This window comes from Nerophis ophidion, linkage group LG05 (genome assembly GCF_033978795.1).
Source record: "Nerophis ophidion isolate RoL-2023_Sa linkage group LG05, RoL_Noph_v1.0, whole genome shotgun sequence".
Lineage (NCBI taxonomy): Eukaryota > Metazoa > Chordata > Actinopteri > Syngnathiformes > Syngnathidae > Nerophis > Nerophis ophidion.
The window spans coordinates 63,809,741-63,833,026 of record NC_084615.1 but is presented as its reverse complement, the minus strand read 5'-3'; the positions used below and the strand labels follow the sequence as shown (position 1 = coordinate 63,833,026).

At 41.2% G+C, this 23,286-nt stretch overlaps 1 protein-coding gene across 7 annotated transcripts in view; it reads left to right on the top strand.

The window, feature by feature from the left end:
- The window catches only part of si:ch211-26b3.4 (connector enhancer of kinase suppressor of ras 2), a 165,074-nt gene extending 144,401 nt beyond the window's left edge, over window positions 1-20,673 (top strand). For 2 of the 7 annotated variants that reach the window (XM_061901749.1, XM_061901753.1), the window contains 5 exons: window positions 2,329-2,399; window positions 2,482-2,582; window positions 8,430-9,174; window positions 14,754-15,016; window positions 18,195-20,673. In XM_061901749.1, coding sequence (XP_061757733.1) covers window positions 2,329-2,399; window positions 2,482-2,582; window positions 8,430-9,174; window positions 14,754-15,016; window positions 18,195-18,407 — 1,393 coding nt within the window. In that variant the 3' untranslated portion in view covers window positions 18,408-20,673. Of the gene's footprint in view, window positions 1-2,328; window positions 2,400-2,481; window positions 2,583-8,429; window positions 9,175-14,753; window positions 15,017-18,177 lie in introns of all 7 variants that reach the window. The other 5 variants (XM_061901752.1, XM_061901755.1, XM_061901754.1 and 2 more) reach the window with 5 other exon arrangements.
- The last annotated feature ends 2,613 nt before the right edge of the window (window positions 20,674-23,286 follow it).

The following is a 23,286-nucleotide window of genomic DNA, read 5'->3' as shown; positions in this document are numbered from 1 at the left end:
CAAAAATTGTAATACAATAAAAACTAATCACACGTCGCATCCCACTAAAGTGACTACATAGCAGCTAAGCTTCTTCAAGGAGCTCGTTTATAAAAACAACAGCTGAGGGAACAAAGGATCTTATGTATCGGTTGTTTTTGTTATGATCCGCTGGCCGGATCATGTGTGTTGTGGACTTTTGAGTTTGTTTGTGCACTTCCTGGTTTGTTCTGTCACCATGGTTGCCCATTAGTTTCACCTGTTCCTTGCTTTTGACGCACACCTGTTTGTAACTACTGTCTCTTATTTAAGCCTGCCTTTTCCGTTGTTTCGATCTCGCATCCTAGCTTTTGTTCTACATAACAAGTGACGACGCTGACTCACGATTTTGGTAAACCTGTTCTATTCTTGCTAGCTTCCACGCCTAGCCTTGGTTCCTCTAGCTCCCGCGCTAGTAGTTTTGTTCCTTTTCTAGCTCCCATGCTATTTCTGTTGGTTTGCCTTTTCTGTCTAGTACCAGTGTTTCTGTTCTTAGTCTGTCTTTTGTTTAAATAAACTAGTATTTCTTACCTTCACGCTGTCTCCGAGCCCGATCTGCATCTGGAAAGAACGCACCCGCTTCACCATCCCCACTGAACATCGCAGTTTTTGGCCTTTCTATTACTAGGAGCGTACCTACATTCTGAGGGCAAGAGTCTAAACTCTAAGAGGAGAGGGTGCTGAGGGTTGGCCAGAATGGCCTTTGCCTTCTGCAGGACTCTGACCTGATAAATCTGGCTCAGGTGGTTTCAAGGTAGTGCCTATGGTCTTTTGGCACACCTTGATTATACCACCTAGTCTTTTTTTATTGGCCACACTGAGGTTACCAAACCAGGAAGTGATAGAATATGTTAAAATAGACTCGATACAAGATGAATAGAACATCCTCATTAGTGTCCTATCAACCTGAAAACCCATCAGTTTCTTCAAGAAAAACAGCCTCTGATTGGCCTTCTTACAAATACGGTCAGTGTTGGCATCAAAGGTCAATTTATTGTCTTAAATTGTGCCTAGATAGGTTGATTGGCAACACTAAATTGGCCCTAGTGTGTGAATGTGAGTGTGAATGTTGTCTGTCTATCTGCGATGAGATGGCGACTTGTCCAGGGTGTACGCTCGCTTCCGCCCAAATGTACCTGGGATAAGCTCCAGCTCCCCCCGCAACCCCGATAGGAACAAGAGGTAGAAAATGGATGGATGGATGGATAATATTCTATACTTTTTGAATCTAACATTAATTTAATTTGATGCAGGTTTTGTACATAAAATTTTTTTGGGGAAATATTTTTTTTTTTTTGTGCAAAATAAAAATTTTAACATACATTTGCGCATCTCTTCATTATAAATTCCCAGCCCGAATGCGATCCTATTAACTGTTTATTAGTCCAGCATTAATGCAACTGGGACAATAACAATAACTGGGGAAATTTGCAATCATATTCTTACCAGTACCATATAAGGAAGGTGCTACTGATAGTACAATTTCACATGAAGCACTCTGTCGTTCATTAATTGACATTTGATATGAGTTTATTCACGTAAAACCGGGCCCCCTACGGACAGTACAGCGCATCATCTGCGTATGGGTATAAGGGAAGAGCGGCCCTTCAATATCCTGACTACTGTACGCTGTTAGCCAACATTCTAACCACTGAGCCACAGTGCAGCAGTACTTATCCAGCTATCCAGGTTTTATTTTCTATACAATGTTTAAACATTAACAGTATTATCAAATTACAACTAAAATTATTATTGCACTGACTCAAATACATTAACCACAATATGTACAAGAATGTAGAAGCAATGCACACAAATATTAATTTTACATTATAACTATACATGTATTTTTACTAGATTTTGTTTACATCCATTGTCTACAACACAATAATAGATCATTTTGCATTTCCTATGTCTGGTATTCAAATGAGGCTTCTATTCTTAGCTGCAGCATGATTATTCAAGCCTGTATCTGCCTACAGAGAGACGGACAGATAGGGAAACTGGATGAAGACAGGAAGTATGAATGTACATAACAAATGAAAGCCATTTGAGAAGTGTGGTTCAAAGACTGGAACAGGAGACAATCATCTCTTTCTGCATCCTTTCCTCCAATTTACTCTCTTCTTTTGTCTGCTCATCAGAGGGATAGAGTCAGTTAGAAATATCTCAACTGTTCAGAGACATGACTTCCATTATTTAGAGGGAGTGTTTTTTTTATTCATCACCCACTACTTACCCAGGATAACCCAACAATTGTCTCTCTTTCCTATTTGTTTGAATCTTCGTTTTCCTTTTGTCATCATTTTATAGGTGGATGAACAGGCTTGGGTTGGCCGCTATTGGCTACACTCCAGATGACAAAGTGCCACGCCCAGATGAAGGTGAGATCAGCTGCCTAGTCATCACTTTCCTCACGCAAACGTCGAAAATTCCAGCGCTCACGTCAACTTCTCTCCACTTCAGACTACTGGAGCGAGAGTGATCAAGATGAGGTTGATGGCTCCATGACACTTAAACAGGAGGGGCCGTCCTCCCTCTGCGATACTTACCACCGCACGCCGTCGGTGAGTACCAACTCGAAAACGTATTTTCCGTGTACCAATCTAATTGGATATTTTATTCAAAAGAGACCCCAATTTTACATAAATAAAACATGAACTTATCTGGTTGGTTAAGCAGCTTAGCCCAACACATTGCTGCCAAGACGTGTTCACAGTCTGACCAATAGATAGTAACAAACATTATAGTGCAGTGGTTTTCAACTAGGCTAATCGACCAACCATCATAGATAAAAACTAGATACGTCACGTCCCTTTAAGGTTATGTCTACCCTAAGCCGGATAACCCCTTAAACAAATAATTATTTAGCCTTTAAGCATCGTGTCAGCCACACTAAAACATTGTTTAAGGTAACCCTCCTTGGATATTTTTTTACACGGGTAAGTGCGCCGTGTATTTCTTGAATCTCCGGCTCATACTTTTGTATGGACTCATTGATCGTTTACAAACTGAGTTCGGAGAGGAAGTGACGCCAGAAAGACCGTGCCCCACACAGGAAGTGAAATCAGAAAGAAGGCGCTGTCACGCCAAATTTCTTCCCCCCCTTACAAAAACCTTCCCCTCGGAAGAAACTACTTGAAGGACCCCAATGAGGGTGGAAGGACCTTAAAGCAGCCCACACAGCTGCCTGTTTTTAAAATCATTATAATTGGCTGATTGTAATAGGTGAAAAATAACGGTGAGGAATAAATATTAGCATTTCAGCATGCTAACTTTTCAAGCTATTTTTGTTTCGCTAATTTTGCAGCTGTAACCCTTAACGGCGAGGAAAAAATATTAGCATTCCAGCATGCTAACCTTTCAAGCTATTTTTGCTTTGCTAATTTTGCAGCTGTAACCCTTAAGAGTCATATAACTTGGTATTGTCACGCCCTCATTGGGGTCCTTCAGGCATCGGAGGGGCTGTAACGCCAAATTTCTTCCGGGGGGAAGGTTTTTGTAGGGGAGAAGAAATTTGGCGTGACAGCGCCACAGCCAGCTTCATAACAACCCGTTCGGTAACTCGGCGGACGGAGGGTGAAGGGGTCTTAAACGGTGGCATTGTTGTGTGTGGACATGGATAAGGTTAGGTGGGATTTACCATAGATAACATTATCCGGGTAAGTGTTGAAGGGGCCTAAAATGCGTGCCTACAGCGAGCCTAAACTCGTCGGGGTTAAGCACCAGGGCTTACCATTGTTGTAGATGGCACGTAAAAACAAGAATACCGGCATATTGTGCTCCATACATTACACATTTTACTGTATGGTTGAAACAAGGACACTGGGAATAATCTTTCATAGGTAAGATTTACAGAAAAGAAAAAAAAATATGTGTATTAATGGGACATGTTTTTACGTTGACAAACTAAAATACAAACTGCATGAAAATCAATTGGAAAAATAGCCTGTTATGATTCCCTTTCAATATACAACACATTGTGTTGTATTGCCTAAACTAGGTAGTGATATGGTGTCAAAAAGTGCCATAATTGCTGACCAATCCAAGGGAACTGTTTCTATCAAACCGTGTCTCTTTTAAAGAAGAGAAGTTTTAAAAGTCTTAAGCTTAGACAAAACGACCCATTATATAATTCCTTATTAAGTTAAGAGTTTAAAATAAAAAACAATAGAATAAATACATTTGATCGTAATTTGCATGTGCCCAAAATGAGTATAGTTTTACGTGTGGATTTTGGCAGTTTTATTAACCATAATAGACCCTTTTCCACCAAAAGTCCAGGAACGTTTGGGTCCTGGAACCTCTGGTTTCTGGATCTGTAAGTTTTTGTAGAAATGCGTGGTCTGTGTTTCCACCACATTTCACAGTTCAGGGTAGTTTTTACAAATCAGGCAGATAACATTTGGAGGAGTGCTTTACTATATTTATACACTGATACCATATTGATAAACAGACAATATTTGGTTACATTTTTTTCACTAAAAAGTAAGTAATTGAAGTACAAAGCAATGATATACAAAAGGATATGTCTAAAAAAAAAAAGGGTACATAATTGTTTGTAAAAAGTCAGGCTTTTGTCCGCAATATTCTACAGTCAGAAAGTCGTCTTCTTAGTAAATGATGAATTCATGAGGGTCAGGGAATCCCTTTTGGTCCATTTTAGCAGTGAATAACAATAAATAAATATATGTCAGGATTTGTCTCACGCTGACAACACGAACACATTGGCTTAACCGTTAGCATTGTGTTCCCTCAGGTTGAGGCTAATAAATACACAAATAGAGTGTCATTGACTACTTTTAAAAAGTTTCTTCCTTCTTCTTTCTTTCTTTCTTTCTTTCTTAGTTTATTTGGAACATGAACACATTTACAACACATTACATCATTTAATAAAGAAAATAGATAATATTTGATGTTATTTACCTCAGTTCCACTTGTGTGCTGCCTCCTTTAAACAAAGTCAGAGTAGTAAACACTTGCGGTCTCCGCTTCGAGTCCGGCTTCATACTCGTCTGTGAACATGTTCTAAAAGAGTCCACTTCTAGTAGCTTTGCATAACGAAATTAAGTTTGTAAAAACTAATACCGGTAAACTACAATAAACTGCATATAGTTTAATGACTATCCATCCATCCATTCTCTTCCGTTTATTCCCCTTTGGGGTCGCGGGGGGCGCTGGGGCCTATCTCAGCTGCAATCGGGCGGAAGGCGCCGTACACCCTGGACAAGTCGCCACCTCATCACAGGGCCAACACAGATAGACAACATTCACACTCACATTCACACACTAGGGTCAATTTAGTGTTGCCAATCAACCTATCCCCAGGTGCATGTCTTTGGACTACGGCTGAGTAAAAACACTCCAAAATATTTCCACTGATTAGCGTTTTTCAGCACAAAGATGCCCCAAAAAAGTTCCTGCATTTCGAAATCTCCTTTTGTTGCGCTTTTCTTTTTTCTTTCTCTCTGTGGTCAAGTTTGTTGTACTAGAAATACACAAGAAATAAGCAAGTCGATGCATATATTCCAATGGCGGGCACGTGTTTGTAAAATAAGTTTTAGGAATGCCCCCAACTGTGTTCAAGCAATCAGCGTTCAACAACACAGCCCGCCTCCGAAAAGGTTCCAAGTAGCTTGGAAAAGTCCCTCCTAGCATGAAGGAACTCCGAAAGGTTCCTGATGAACTAAATCTACCCGGTTAGTTTTTTGGTGGAAACACAGGGGGAACTTAATTCACCCGGGTACATGGGAAAGCTCCTGAACAAGGTCCTGCGATGGAAAAGGGCCTTAAAATGGCTCCCGCCTAAATGACCACAACGTAGGGACATGGCACAGTATGTATTTATATCGATGTCCACTATCAACTCTCAATTTTGTTTACTCAAATTTTTCAAATATTTCATATTGAATGAACAATGATGTGCAAAATAACATAGTTGCCAGTACATAACACGTTCAATCAAATTTTCAGAATCTGTTTTTTTAATGTACAACAAAAAGTGTCTGTAGTAGTAGTCTGTAGTGTCATTTCTCATCTGCTCCCACTAACATGTGGTCTGCTCTTGCTGACTCAGCAGACAGATAACATGTTCGCAACAAAGACTACAGCGAATTCCATTTCAGAGACTTTACTTTGATGCGCTTTAAAGCTAAACGTATACAAATAAAGTTAACTTACATAGTATACAAATCAATTTATCTGTGATGCTCAAGATCAGTACAATGTTAATAAACAAATGTGCTACTCCAATGCTTATTTACATTAAAAATCCCAGCATCAGTATGATAGCAGGTTTCAAATAGAACTACAGACCAATGTTGCCATTTTAGGGAGTTTTAATAGACACCACTTCCACCACACGCCACTTGACACCTCACTGCATAAAAAAAAAAATGGTCTTAATAAAAGTGTGATATTATATTGTATTATTTTTTCCCAGGTCAAACCCCACTAGTTGAAAATCACTGCTATAGAATACTGAACAAGTCTATGGGGCATGTTTTCAACAACTCTTTGTTTACAAACCATATACCACTATTTGTCTCTTTTCGACTGGGGTACCAACCATGGTTGCATACTGTAGTACCCGAAGGGTAAAATGAGTCACCTTTGCTGTCCCTTGATTTGGTTGCCAGAGATATTGCATGTTTTATGGTTAAAAAACACATGCCAAGAAAAACAAACAGCAAATACTGGATGTCTTCTATTGGGCATTCATCTTTAAAGGCCTACTGAAACCCACTACTACCCACCACGCAGTCTGATATTTTATATATCAATGATGAAACATTAAAATTGCAACACATGCCAATACGGCCTTTTTAGTTTACTATATTACAATTTTAAATTTCCCGGGAGTTTCGTCTTGAAAATGTCGTGTAAGGATGACGTGTACGCAAGACGTCACACGTTTTTAGGAAGTATGAGCGCTATGCACACACACTGCTAAATGTCGTCTGCTTTAACGGCATAATTACACAGTATTTTGGACATCTGTGTTGTTGAATTTTTTGCAATTTGTTCAATTAATATTGGAGAAGTCAAAGTAGCAAGATGGAGTTGGGAAGCTTTAGCCTTTAGCCACACAAACACACGGTGGGGCGGCATAGCTCGGTTGGTAGAGTGGCCGTGCCAACAACTTGAGGGTTGCAGGTTCGATTCCCGCCTCCGCCATCCTAGTCACTGCCGTTGTGTCCTTGGGCAAGACACTTTACCCACCTGTTCCCAGTGCCACCCACACTGGTTTAAATGTAACTTAGATATTGGGTTTCACTATGTAAAGCGCTTTGAGTCACTTGAGAAAAGCGCTATATAAATATAATTCACTTCACTTCACGGTGATTCCTTGTTTAAAATTCCCGGAGGTGAAAAATTACTATTGATCGGAGCGCGGTCAAGCGAACATGAATCCAGACCAAATGTCAACCAGCACGTTTCGGTGAGAAAATTGTGGTTGAAAAGTCGCTTCTTACCGGAGAAAAGCTGAGCTTGGGCCGTCCATGAAGCTGCCGTCGACTTCCCTGAGACATTGGCGTCAACACACCAGTGGAGACACCCTTCCGACTATCAGGTACTATTAAACTCACTAGAAAACTAGCAACACAATAGAAAGATAAGGGATTTCCCAGAATTATCCTAGTAAATGTGTTTAAAAACATCGGAATCAGTCCCAATGCATTTGCGTTTTTTTTAACTCATTTTTTTTTTTTTTGTAGTTCGTCGCTATCAATATCCTCAAACACAAATATTTCATCCTCGCTCCAATTAATGGGGAAATTGTCGTTTTCTCGGTCCGAATAGCACTTTTTTTTGGAGGCTCCCATTATAAACAATGTGAATATGTGAGGAGCCCTCAACATCTGACGTCATCATCTGCTACTTCCGGTAGAGGCAGGGCTTTTCCCTTAACACCGACAGTTGCGAACTTTATCGTGGATGTTCTCTACTAAATCCTTTCAGCAAAAATATGGCAATATCGCGAAATGATCAAGTATGACACATAGAATGGACCTGCTGTCCCCGTTTGAATAAGAACATCTCATTTCAGTAGGCCTTTAAGGGCATGACGTACATGTAGCAGGCAAAGCTATTGATAGATGTTAAACTGTGCTGTACTGTACTAAGATGACTGTATCATTTAGTGGGTAAATGTCATCTGAGGATGTTCGGTTATGATGATGCATCGTTACCATGTTCATAGTGTAGCCATACAGCAGCCATGTCAGCCATTTTTGGAGTTACTCATCTGACATCTCATTGCTTTTTTGCTCTCATCTTCTAGTCTCTTTACGCTCTGCTTTTTTCTGTTCTTCTGTACGTTACCCCTTGCACCTTCCCATCTGTGTGCCCTTCTTGTTTTATACTCACTTTATCAACCACCTTTCCCCACCCACCCCACCTAACCCACCAAGTCAAACCTCCTGCACACGTACGACCAGTTGCCCCGTTCGGTCAGCTCCATGAGCCTCATGCGCTCCACTCCGTCCCCACTTCCTCTACCAATGAGTGCCTCCACCTCCCCCATCCCTCCACAGATGGTCTCTTCCACCTCCCCTCTTCCTCCCCAGGTCAACTCTTCTAGCCCTTTCCCAGAGCCAAAGCACGGCCGACACTTTTCTAGCGAGTCCACGCACTCCCACTCTTCTGCTGAAGACCAGCGGGGAGAGGGATTGGGTATGGGCACTGGAACGGGCAGCACCAGTACCCACTCCTCAGGTTGCCGCTCGTCCCACCGTGAGCGCCGCTCCTGGCAGGACCTCATTGAGACCCCACTAACCAGCGCGGGGCTGCACTTCCTCCAGACAGCACCAGGAGAAAGCGATTATGGCGGCGTAATGGCGGGGGAGATGGGGCTTTACGGAGGACTGGGCAGACAGGGCATGTCGCCAGAGAGACGCAGGCAGGCCACGCTTCCGGTGCGGAGACACCATGCCGCGGAGAGGGACAGGGATCGGGATGGACCCTTTCCTCTTGAACGTGGGCCGCACACCCACAGCTACACACATCGACGCTCCCACAAGCAACGAAGCCAGAGTCTGCCCAGGAATAGAGACCCTTTTGGGGCAAAGTTGCTACACTCTTCCGCTCACATGGAGGAGAGGAGCGAAGATGAGGAGGCAGAGAGGCAGGCTGCAGATATCCTGGAGGGTGACGAGGGTAAGAAAATCATACCTAATCTGTACGATAAACTCATTTGTGTATACTAATTAACTATACTAATTATTTTCATTGGGTTTTGACCTTTTGGTGTTTAGCACCACCATCTGTTAAAGGAGAACTCCACTTTATTGGAATTTCACAATCTTTATGAGAGACAAGAAGACAAATGTTTTTTTTTTGCTTTCTAATTTGTGATTAATTTGTAATTAATCTAATTTGTACCGATCCGTTGTGGTGAAGAAGGAGCTGAGCCGGAAGGCAAAGCTCTCAATTTACCGGTCGATCTACGTTCCTATCCTCACCTATGGTCATGAGCTTTGGGTCATGACCGAAAGGATAAGATCACGGGTACAAGCGGCTGAAATTAGTTTTCTCCGCCGTTTGGCGGGGCTCTCCCTTAGAGATAGGGTGAGAAGCTTTGTCATCCGGGAGGAACTCAAATTAAAGCCGCTGCTCCTTCACATCGAGAGGAGCCAAATGAGGTGGTACGGGCATCTGGTCAGGATGCCACCCGAACGCCTCCCTAGGGAGGTGTTTAGGGCACGTCCAACCAGTAGGAGGCCACGGGGAAGACCCAGGACACGTTGGGAAGACCATGTCTCCCGGCTGGCCTGGGAACGCCTCGGGATCCCCCGGGAAGGGCTAGACGAAGTGGCTGGGGAGAGGTAAGTCTGGGCTTCCCTGCTTAGGCTGCTGCCCCCGTGACCCAACCTCAGATAAGCGGAAGAAGATGGATGGATGGATGGATAATTTGTAATAATCGCCTCATTCTAGGTGATCACCAATGCAGCTGATGGGAGAAATCCATTGTGCCTCTAAGTCACTTTAAAAATACAACCAAAAACCGGCAACAATACTTCATTCACGTTCTGTAACCTGCATAATAACCAAGCTGTAGCGATATTGTTTTTGTAACAGCGAACACGGTATTAGTGGCAAGCTAGCTCTAGCAAGAGGTAAGCTAGCTTCAATAGTCATTGGCTGGCTTTTGCGTTTGTAATACACAACTAAATGCGATATGACATCAATCTGTACTGACTGAAAAACATGAACAATCATATTAGAGTAGGATGTTTCCAGTTGGTTTTGCGTAAGCACTCCATTTATGTCAGCATAACGTGGCTCCAAGTTCTAAATTCACGCCGTCAAGTCACGCGGACCTCACTCTCTTGTCCTTCGTCTACTCCAGTGTTCAACTCTCTCCTTGTGCTCGCTTCTATAAACAGGAGTTCATCCTTCATGTTGTTCCGTTTCATAAGGATAACGTTTTAAATCGTCATTTGTCCAAATATAGTCACTTTTTGTTGCCTGTTACAAAGTCTGCCATGATTAAAACGCACACATGCGTTTTTTTCCGGAAAAACAAACACACATTTGTTTCTGAAAATCCCGCTGCTATGGAAATGGAAATAAATGCGCTGAGGAAAGAAGTTCCACCAATGCTTAAAATGATCAAAATACCGTAAATATTGCACATATTACAAATTGTTATGAAAGTGTCTGTTACTACATTTTATATATATATATATATATATATATATATATATATATATATATATATATATATATATATACACATACATATGTATATGTATGTATATATATATATATATATATATATATATATATATATATCCATCCATTTTCTACCGCTTGTCCCTTTTGGGGTCGCGGAGGGTCGCTGGCTCCTATCTCAGCTGCATTCGGGCGGTAGGTGGCGTACACTCTGGACAAGTCGCCACATATACGTAGATGTGTAGATTAAACGTTGATGGAGGGTTTTGAAGTTGTTTTAGAGGGCTTTGAAGGCTCCAATGCAAGTGTTGTTTTAATCATCTTTAGAATTCTAAAAAAAAAAACCAACAACATGTGAGTTCTTGTCTCTCAATATGATTGTGAATGACAAGCAAAGTTCCACTTAAAATGGATGCAATTTGGATTTGAGAAGTGGGATTTGATGCTCGTTTTGGAATGTTAATAATATTGCATACATATGGGTGTATGGCATTGATGACCTGTCAGGTTAATTATGTGTACATTGGGTGTTTTTAGCTCGATAGGTGAAAATAAACAGCAACTTACTTTGTATGATGAATTGATTGTTTGATTGAAACTTTTATTTGTAGATTGCGCAGTTTAGTACATATTCCGTAACAATTGACCACTAAATGGTAACACCCAAATACGTTTTTCAACTTGTTTAAGTCGGGGTCCACGTTAACCAATTCATGATGAAGATGACTGAATAACCAATATGCCAAAATGACGGTAAAGACTGTAATGAGCATTTAATATTTTAAGAGCTGACGGTAAGAGATGACAGTCACCAAAAAGTGAATTCCCCTGTTACTCCTGCCATCATTATCAATGCTACACGCACCACAAGTGAATACGCTTACTGTAATGAAAACACCACACACCACTGTGCAACGCAACTAAAGTGGCCATTAGCATATGCACGCACACAGACACTCACACATGCACATACACACACGCACGCATGCACACTAACACGCACGCACACACACACACACACACCCACAGGGAGTGTTGCTCCTACAAAGAATACATTGTTTATTTTTACTGCAATTTTTTTTTTTAAATGACCAAAAAAACATGATTCTGGGTTATCGGCTACTTTTTTTTTTCCCTAACTTGCATACAGATCGAATTATTTTCTTTTCTGCTCTGAACATCATGATTATGTACAGTAACCGTTGGGCCACCAGAGTTTACAACTTACTTCACAATTAATTATTCATTTCTTTTTGGAATTTTAGTATTTATGGGGTGAAGTTTGAGTTTGAGTTTATTTCGAACATGCAAGCATACAACATGATACATCACAATTTCCAGTTTCCAGTGAGTATAAATTGAGAACAGGAAGTGAACAAATGTGTCAGCAAGTGCTATGAAATGGAAAAGGGGTATGGTTGAATAAGCTATGCTTCTTCCTACTCCTTTTCGAACATGTTTAAAAAAAGAAACTGGAAATTGTTATGTTGTAATTGTATGCATGTTCAAAATAAACTATAGACCATTATATATACAGTATGTATGTGTATATACATGTGTATATGTATATATATACATATATATATCCATCCATCCATCCATTTTCTACCGCTTATTCCCTTTCGGGGTCGCGGGGGGCGCTGGCGCCTATCTCAGCTACAATCGGGCGGAAGGCGGGGTACACCCTGGACATATATATATATATATATCCGTGACAGGTGGGTCCAGTCTGGCGACTAGTTTTGTTATTAAATTGTATTTTATAAATTGACTTTTTGCAAGCTATTTTTGCCTCTGAACAGTGTCCACTTGTCAGGGACAGTGCTGTAATGTTAACTCTCAATGACCATTCCACCCCTGTAAACTTGCTGTCTTTAAGGTGCGATATAATGAAGTGTAAATACACCCCTAACGTTACAAAAGCAGTAAAAAAAAGTTTTTTTGATCTCACTCCAGTTTTAAGAGCAGCCATTTTTGAATTTGCATCACAACTATCTCTCTCCTGCGAATAATCGCAACTAACTCTCATCTTGCATCTGACCGTGGATTGGTCAGCTGCTGCATGCTGTCAATCAGTGTCACGTTGGCAAGAAAGCAGCACCAGAAAGCCAATCAGTGTGCTTTTGGGCGTTCTAAAGGGACACGTTTCAGTCTGAGCAGCAGATTTCCGACCTGGCGCTAGTTCAGGGACAAAAACTGTTTTTTAAAAAAGTGCAGTGGATATGTCACATTAACAAATTCGCATTGAAACAATAAAGCGTTTAATCCAAATACTCTATTAATCAAACAAACTAATTACTCGATTACTAAAGCCCTCCATTGGGCGGATATTTTAAAATGTAAAATTTTGAATTCAAAATTTGATTAAAGTATCATAAATTGAAGTTATACTTGACATATTTGACACTTTTAAAGAAAAATCATTGCTAACTAAATATGATTGTTTGTGTATGGATGTTGTCATTCTTCCAGGTAATCTTCCAGGGTTGTAATCTCAGGGCATTCAGTCGATCACAGCTGGACTGTTTGGTTTTTCTTTGAAGACGTTCTGCTTCTCATTGAAGAAGGCTTCCTTTGATTGTATTCTGGACTATATTCCACCTTCAGTTAAGGGGAATGTCATTATCTTGTGTTTTCCTCAATTAATATTCAAACATTGAAGGAAATATCAATAAAAATACAACCTAAACCACATTTGTTGAACGCTCACCTCAACCTCAGGTACTCGCTGTTACCACACTGAGAAAATTACAGTACGGGGAGACTATCAGGATCACGGAAACAAGCTACCCAAGGGGGCGTGGCTATGGGATAGCGTTGCCAAATGGGAAAAATGTTTAGAGTCCTTTGCATGCATGCTATATAACTGTACATCAAAGACAACAATGTTATTAAATGTTTTACTAAATAAAACCCTCCAAAAATCTGTGGTGCATTAAATGGGCCATTTCATCGTCAAAAAGAGAGCCAAAAGAGGTTGGTAGATGAGAATAAATCTAAAGGTAAAATATGTCAGTGCAGAAAAGCACCCAGTTGCAGGAAATTTAGTCTTGATTTAAAAAAAAAAATTGGGGAGTTTGCTTGGCAGCACTTCATGCTGATTGAAATGTTTCGCTTTTTTTTTTTTTCTTCCTCTTTTTTTTTCAAAAGCTGCTTCCATCCCTAAAAAATGTGTGGTATCGGTTGGTCATATATACAATATTCCTTTTTTGGGGACTGAAAATGCTAAGTTTTAAAAATAGTTGTCAAGTTATTGTTCCTGTCTACACATTCAACATTTGTTTGGGCATGCACAAATAATTCTGGTAAAACACAGCACTGTAGTGGGGCATGTGCATACTACAGTATATGTTACCTCCAACTAAGTGTTAAAAATATATACTGTATTTCAAATATATTCATAAATTTCATGTATTTACTGCATTACAATCATATTCCCCTTCATTGGCCAAGTATTAGTCGTAAAATGTAGTATAACAAATTTGACTTGGCAGACTGTCTATGAAGGTTTTCATTCATCCAGGTCAAGGTCATCTCAGGACATATAATTGATCGCAACTGAACTGCTTGGTTCGTCTTGGAAGTGGTTTCGCTGCTCATCCGAGTAGGCTTCTTGCAGATCTGACCAATCTAGGTCTATGAGCTTGAACTGATGAAGCCTACTCATATGAGTGGCGAAACCTCTTCCAAGACAAACCAAGCAGTCCAGTTGCAATCGATTGAATGCCCTGAAATGACTTGGTAGACTGTGCTCTCTCTGTTCAATTCACTACTTTAACAAAGTCTTCATCCAGATTTCCTCCTGAGAGCCAGTGTATTCTGCAGTAAACATTCTATTGTTTTCCCCTGAAATTGGTAACTCTGACAAAAGAAATAGAGCAAAAAGAAATATCCACTACAGAGTGCGCTGGTTCTCCAGATGATACACCCCTAATATTACAAAGTATATTTAAAAGATGACATTGTTGGACAGTATATTTTTGTACAATCACAACAAGTGAACATCCTGAATAAAGAAACAATACAAGTACTTATATTCTGTTCCTTCTCGCTTTTCCCAGATTTGCGGGAGCTGAGAGTTGAGAGCAGAGAGCGGAGGGTTTCAGAGGGAAGAGAGAGGCGGGTGTCAGACGGACGTGAACCTGAGCCGTTGGATGGGCTAGAGCAGCTGTATCGGGCCCTTGAGCAAGCCAACGTTACGGCGCTGGGAGACCCAAGACCCTGTAGCAGGCAGGAATTTCGACGAGGTTTTACTCAACGAGTCAGGGACCCTCTCCTGAACGACAGACTGCACAGGGTTCGAGCACTACGCAGCACTTTGAAGGTAGCTGGAAGAGAGAAAGTTGTCATAACGCAAATTCAATTTGTTAATCCTGTGAGTTTTGGGGGATTTTAGGTCATATTTTGCATTTAAATACTTAAAGGTGACCTAGGATAATTTTAATCAACATTTAAATAATGTGTGAAGCGGCCGGAATGAGAATCAGCCCCTCCAAATCCGAGTCCATGGTTCTCGCCCGGAAAAGGGTGGAGTGCCATCCCCGGGTTGGGGAGGAGACCCTTGCCCCAAGTGGAGGATTTCAAGTACCTAGGAGTCTTGTTCACGAGTGGGGGAAGAGTGGATCGTGAGATCGACAGGCGGATCGGTGCGGCGTCTTCAGTAATACGGATGTTGTACCGATCCGTTGTGGTGAAGAAGGAGCTGAGCCGGAAGGCAAAGCTCTCAATTTACCGGTCGATCTACGTTCCCATCCTGACCTATGGTCATGAGCTTTGGGTCATGACCGAAAGGATAAGATCACGGGTACAAGCGGCCGAAATTAGTTTCCTCCGCCGGTTGGCGGGGCTCTCCCTTAGAGATAGGGTGAGAAGCTCTGCCATCCGGGAGAAATTTAAAGTAAAGCCGCTGCTCCTCTACATCGAGAGGAGCCAGATGAGGTGGTTCGGGCATCTGGTCAGGATGCCACCCGAACGCCTCCCGAGGGAGGTGTTTAGGGCACGCCCAACCGGTAGGAGGCCACGGGGAAGACCCAGGACACGTTGGGAAGACTATGTCTCCCGGCTGGCCTGGGAACGCCTCGGGATCCCCCGGGAAGAGCTAGACGAAGTGGCTGGGGAGAGGGAAGTCTGGGCTTCCCTGCTTAGGCTACTACCCCCGCGACCCGACCTCGGATAAGCGAAAGAAGATGGATGGATGGCATTTAAATAATATGTATCTGATACGCCATGTTGTATATACATTTTCATGTGCTTTTGGCACAAAAAGCCAAAAGGCTTGTTTCCATTGTGGTCCATTAAATACTCATCACATTTGATACATTCAATAATAAAAGATTTATAACCTGTAACATGTATATAAAAAAATACATAAAACAAATTAAATGAATAAATTATGTACATATACAAAGTATACATGTCAGGTGATTTGAAAAACAATATATACAAAACTTTTGACATGTTGAATAATGGCTAGGCAGTTCTAGTTAGCCATATGGAGTTGAAAAAAACATGAAACTGTAGTCGTCACAACTGCAGCACAATACCCATAGGTGAGTGTATGTCTTCATGCTGATGTTGTCAGGACAGCCAGCGACATTACTACAAATTACACAGCAACAAAGCAAACAACTTTTGGACATTTCTGCATAAAATTAAGTCCTCAAAACTGAGGTAGATACACTAAAATGTGTGGCGTTGCCATGGTCGCCAAACAACCAGATTACAGTGAAATGCAACTGTTGTGGTCTCAGGACATTCAATTGATCGCAACTGGACAGTTTGGGTTGTCTTAGAAGATGTTTCGCCGCTCCTCTGAGTAGGCTTCATCAGTATGTGCTCATAGGCTTAGATCTCGTCCTAGATCTGGCCAATCTAATTCTATGAGATCTAGTACTAGATATGACCAATCAAAAATTTCAATTTTATGCAAAGTTGTCTGCTTTGTTGCTGTGTAATTTGTAGTAAGGTTGCTGGCTGTCCTCACAGCATCACAGCATATTTAAAAATGCAACCAAGGAAAATAGTAAAAGGTATTATTTAATGCTCACATCCACTCTTTAGTTTACTTTAAGATGAGAAGTTGCATACTGTAGTTGTAAATGTCTGTTTTGGGCTAGAAGACGTAAGGCCTGATCTACTACCATGATTTACGTGGACCCCGACTTAAAGAAGTTGAAAGACGTATTCGGTTGTTACAATTTAGTGGTCAATTTTACAAAATATGTACTGTACAATCTACTAATAAAACTTTCAATCAATCAATCCAAAAAAAACTAAAGGTTTCCATGTATTAATACACAAACAAGCTTGATAGTACACACAGAGGATGGCATCTGTTCAGTGACCAGATAAGGAGTGCAATTCATTTAGCTTGTCTGTTTTCATGGATATGCAGAATATATGATAATCGTCAGAACAGCCACAATACTGTTAGGAGAGAATGCAACAATAACTATTTAGCAGACGCAGTGCGATCCATCAAAAGTAAAACTGCTCTATGGCCGCTGTTTTAGGCCTATAATTAGTACGTCTGTAAAGGACGTGCAGACTGTCAGTTGCACAGAAATAGCTGTAAGAAAAGTGATAATCGCGCTGCAGCTCTGTTTTAAGTATTGTGATGTGCGGTCACAAAAACCCACCTCCCGGACACAGTTCTGTTCGTGTTCAAACGCAGCAGCGTTGGTTTATTCAGTCACTTTTCTGAAAGCAAGTTAAATTAAAGTGTTCCAGATTGGAGCTTCCATTTCAACAAAAAAAAATATTTCCTTTTTCAAGACTTGATCAGGTCCCCTAAATTGCCTGGAACACACAGTAGAGAAATCTCTGATCAGCACAAAGTTTAAATGAATCACAGCATTCCATGAATTAAAACATATTACACCTTTGGTAGACTAATCTATGAAATACAATTCAGTGGAGCAACACACTTACCGCCCGATGGGCGCAGACCTTTCTCAGCAGGCAGCCAGCCCCACAATGAGTCATACACTGAGGTAGTATTTAAGCAAAAAGTGATTGCCAACCTGACACAGCTGTCTGGGAGCAGGTGGCCACACATCAACCTGATTAAGAATTGAGTTAGGGATGTACTTGCCTTCAATGACCACAACCAGAGGTCGACATAGTATGACCTCTTGGTGCATGCTATCACTGTGATGGCTGGTCCACTGCCTGGTCTCACCTGTTGGGGGTATTGTGATGCTCTACAGTATGCTTGGGAAACGGGCGACCTGCCATTGCATGAGATGGCACACAATTTAGTAGTGGAGCAAATGTATCTGAATGACTACCACAAAAGCGTCAAATCTGAATATATCTGTTACAATAAGTACATTTTGGTGGTCTCATTGAGACATAGACTGTGGTCGTGGAAATCTAGTAAAAAGTGTCGGAAAAGTCACGGAAAATCCATGACGAAAACGTGTAGCTTAAAAACATAAACATGTTCATTAAACCTAAACTACAATCTCACCCAACTGTTAACAGCGTAATGTCTCCTACAGGCCAAAGAGTCCGAGCTGGCGGTCATCTGTGCCCTCCTGGAGGACCCAGGCCTGTGTTCCCAAACCTTCAGAGAGTGGAAGCAGTGGCACAGCGAGCTCTATTCCGAAATCTGCCAGCTCAGCCCTCCAGGCACTAACGGCCAGGATGACTTCTCCCCGCTAGGCGCTCCTGTCATGACCCACACACACTCCTTTATTGAGACCCATGTGTGAGACAGACACACACACACACACACACACATACACACACACACACACACACACACACACTGTATCATGTGTAAATATAAAAGGAACAGTCTGAGATATGCGTGTATGAACTTTTGATAACTCTGAGGACCCCTGAGGGTGCCTGTTGCATGCCTGAACAGAAACCATTAATCTTCTTTTGTCTATGGAGCTCAGCATAAAGTCCTGTCAAGATGGAAATGGGAGACATTTCGACATGTTACTTTGTATACTCTTGTTTTTGCTATTATTCTGCTTGATTTTAGGGGGAAGGGGCAGTAATGTAGCAGCAATACAGAGGAGAATTATTTTCACCACAGCACTGTACTTTTGTACTGATGAACTTTGCACTCAGAGCCACCAGTCCTCCCCCTTCTCCCCTTCCCTTTTTTTTTTTTCCTCACCGCATATCACGCTGATTTACATGTAGGGACCTCACTGTTATCCCAGCTGATCTGACAGGACAGTGTGGGGGAAGTCAGCTCCGTGACTTTTATTATAATAGAAGGCTGTGAAAGGTAGCCATGGACGCTGGTTAATCACTTTACCAATGAACCAATGAAAACAACCACCACAGTCATTAACAACCACTACTATCATTTCTATAGATGCTCCATTTTTTTCAAACTGCCTCAGTTTGTCTGCGCAACTGAGTGCAAACCTACAGTTTAACTTCCGACTTCTGTTTATTCTCTTTCTAAGAGTGTGTATATGTGTATACTGTATACATGTTTGCATTCCACTACCACTGTGATCTGCGTTTAGAGGTAGCGGTGGATGTATGTATCAGAGCGGGTGCAAATTGATTTTGTTTTCAAAGGAGTCACTCACTGCAAAGAATGCACTTTCTATATATCTTTATCTCATTGGCGCCATCACAGGGTCTTTGTCTCATCGGCCTCTTTACCATTGCTGTTCAAATGATCAGGTACAAGCATTTGTCTCATTTTCTAAAGATTTGTGTACAGTGGACAAATATATTTAAACATAGATAAATATATAAATCTATTTACGTTTTGTGTCATAGATATTATGTAAAGTACGCTGTGTTCTATGCCAAGGCCAAGGTTTTGCAGTGCACCACCCCTCTTTACTCCTAATATCATTGAACTCAGAGCAAACCCCCATCATCAACCTGAGTGACATTTTTCTAGTACCAAGGCTGACTCATAGACATTCTCCTAGTGATGTGTTGCATGAGGAAAAAAGGTCTGGGACTGATTTGATTGGACAGGGTAAAATATTGTGGATCATTTTTCTTTTCATGATTGCAGGATTGATTGACTTGCAGTGCATGATTCGCGCAGATTTGAATGTGCAGAGACTTAAAGGAACTCTTTCCGTTTATGTATCTGTGTGTTAAGACATGCAAAGTCGCACAACTGAAGGTATTGGCATTCTGTTCATCGGTAGTCAGTGCAATGAAGGGCCTCCGAAAAGGAGGTGACGTCATTGTTTATTGTTCAGCATACAATCATACAAAGAAAAGATCGTTCTTGTACATGATTGATATCAGGTGGTTTACAACACTAGTGTGCAACATAGGCCAAGGATTCTGACAGACACGTGTAGCACCTGCTGCATCCAGCACTACCTGTACGTAATCCTCACTACGTTTTTGCCCCTCAACATATTACACACTTGTGAAATATCAAACACAACCCAGATATAGCTCTGTTTTTCAATTGTTTATTTGAAAGTACCACAAAGAAACTAAATGATGCAAGCACTTTCCCTGTGCCTCCCAACCCTCTCTTTGGCGACGCTCGACTGGCTTTACTGGAGCTCCTACACACACAGCTGAGGACGAGTGGGAGTACACAAGCTTGGTCTTCTGCTGAAGAGCAATTTGTTTTAAAGAACAAAAAGCGAGTTCTGGTACGGAGTCACTCCTCATGTCTGTGTGTGTAGACCTGCAGAAAGGGGACGGAAATAAAGGGGAGACTCCATTGTGTGTCCTTTCAGGGGGTGTATGCCTCATGGTACATTGCACAGGTGTGTACGGTGTAAGTTGCACTGCAACATAAAAAAAGGAACATATTGCTCTTTTTCCAGGATGATATTAGCTTACTGTTATTATGTACAATAAACTGACGAAAGATATCGAAAAAAGAAAGACAAGTACATTTATTCTTCCTAAAGTAGCCTTTTTTGGTTTCATATATATGAATATATATTACAAAAAAATACAGATTGTAGACTTATGTTGTTCAAATTTGACTCCAAATAAACGGAATCCTCTGCACTATGACCTCTGTTTTTGCTTATTTCTGCCTCTTCACTCGTGCACATTTTGATCAATAGTTTAGCAGATCAAATTTGGTTCACAGAACATAAAAGTTAAAGTACCAAGGATTATCCTCTGCGTTCGACCCATCATCCTCACCCCCTGGGAGGTGATGGAAGCAGTGAGCAGCAATGATGTCCGCGCCCGGGAATCATTTTGGTGATTTAACCCCCAATTCCAACCCTTGATGCTAAGTCTAAGTGCCAAGCAGGGAGGTAATGAGTTCCATTACCTCCCGGGGTTTAAACTCACGACCTACCGATCTTAAGTGGGAGCCGACCATCAGCTCCCTCATCAAGAAGGCCCAGCAGAGGATGTACTTCCTGCGGGAACTGATGAAACTTAAGGTGCCGACCGAGATGCTGGTTCAGTTTTACTCAGCCATCACCTAGTCGATCCTCACCTCCTCCATCACCGTGTGGTTCCCCGGCGCCACAGTACAGGATTAGCATTGATTGCAGCGCATCGTACGTGCTGCTGAGAAGGTTATTGGCTGCAACCTCTCATCCCTCCAGGACCTGTTCTCCTCCAGGACCAGGAGGCGTGTGGGTCGGATCACAGCTGACTCTTCTCACCCTGGACACAAAGTATTCTCCCCTCACCCCTCAGGCAGGAGACTATGGTCCATCCAGACCCACACCTCCCGCCACCTGAACAGTTTTTCCCCTCGGCCATCAGGCACATGAACAATAACAAGATCTGATAGCTCAGTTACAGCTCTTTTTATTACCTATTCCGTGTTATATGTGTTTTATGTTGCACTATTGCACCAAGAAAAAATTCTAGTTTGTGAACCCGTTCTCAAACAATGGGAATAAAACTATTCTGATTCTGATTCTCGGGGCGGACACTCTAACCACTAGGCCAGTGGTTTTCAAATGGGGTAAACGTACATGTGGGGATACTTGAAGGTATGCCAGGGGGTTCGTGAGATTTTTTAAAAAATATTCTAAAAATAGCAACAATTCAAAAATCCATCCATCCATCCATTTTCTACCGCTTATTCCCTTTGAGGTTGCGGGGGGCGCTGGTGCCTATCTCAGCTACAATCGGGTTGAAGGCGGTGTACACCCTGGACAAGTCGCCACTTCATTGGAGGGGCAACACAGATAGACAGACAACATTCACACTCACATTCACACACTAGGGCCAATTTAGTGTTGCCAATCAACTTATCCGAGGGCACTTTAAGTTGACTATTACTTCTATGTGTAGAAATCTTTATTTATAATTGAATCACTTGTTTATTTTTCAAAAAGGTTTTAGTTATTTGTATATCTTCTTTTCCAAACAGTTCAAGAAAGACCACTATAAAATTAGCAATATTTGGCACTGTTATACAATTTAATAAATCAGAAACTGATGACATAGTGCTGTATTATACATCTTTATCTTTTTTTTTCAACCAAAAATGCTTTCCTCTGATTAGGGGGTACTTGAATTAAAAAAATGTTCACAGGGGGTACATCACTGAAAAAACTAGGCCACTGAGCAGGTTAATTACTCATGATGATTATTTTCAAAAACACAAGGCAATTGTGCACGCTACGAATATGATCTGAAAAATAATCATAACTTTTATGAAATCCTTCACAATATCACATTTATTTATCTTTTTAAAAGTCTCATTTTGTAGTATTGTATGGAAACCCATTTCTGCAATTGATTGATTGATTGATACTTTTATTAGTAGATTGCACAGTTCAGTACATATTCCGTACAATTGACCACTAAATGGTAACACCCGAATAAGTTTTTCAACTTGTTTAAGTCGAAGTCCACGTTAATCAATTCATGGTACAAATATATACTATCAGCAAATTACAGACATCACACAGGTTAATCATCATAGTATATACATTTAATTATTTACATTATTTACAATCCGGGGGTGGGATGAGGAGCTTTGGTTGATATCAGTACTTCAGTCATCAACAATTGCATCAACAGAGAAATTGACTTTGAAACAGTGTAGGTCTTACTTAGTAGGATATGTACAGCCAGCAGAGAACATAGTGAGTTCAGATAGCATAAGGGCAAGTAAATACATTAGAAGTACATTTGATTATTTACATTAGGTTATTTATAATCCGGGGAGATGGGATGTGAATGGAGGAGGGTATTAGTAAAGGGTTGAAGTTGACTGCAGGTGTTGTTTTAGTGCAGTTTTGAAGGAGTATAGAGATGCACTTACTTTTATACCTGTTGGGAGTGCATTCCACATTGATGTGGCATAGAAAGGGAATGAGTTAAGACCTTTATTCGATCCGAAACTGGGTTTAACGTGGTTTGTGGCGCTCCCCCTGGTGTTGTGGTTATGGCGGTCATTTACGTTAAAGGCCTAGGGAGTTTTAATAGACACCACTTCCACCACATGCCACTTGACACCTCACTGCATAAAAAAATAATGTTCTAAATAAAAGTGTGATATTATATTGTATTATTTTTTCCCAGGTCAAACCCCACTAGTTGAAAATCACTGCTATAGAATACTGAACAAGTCTACAGGGGATGTTTTCAACAACTCTTTGTTTACAAACCATATACCACTATTTGTCTCTTTTCGACTGGGGTACC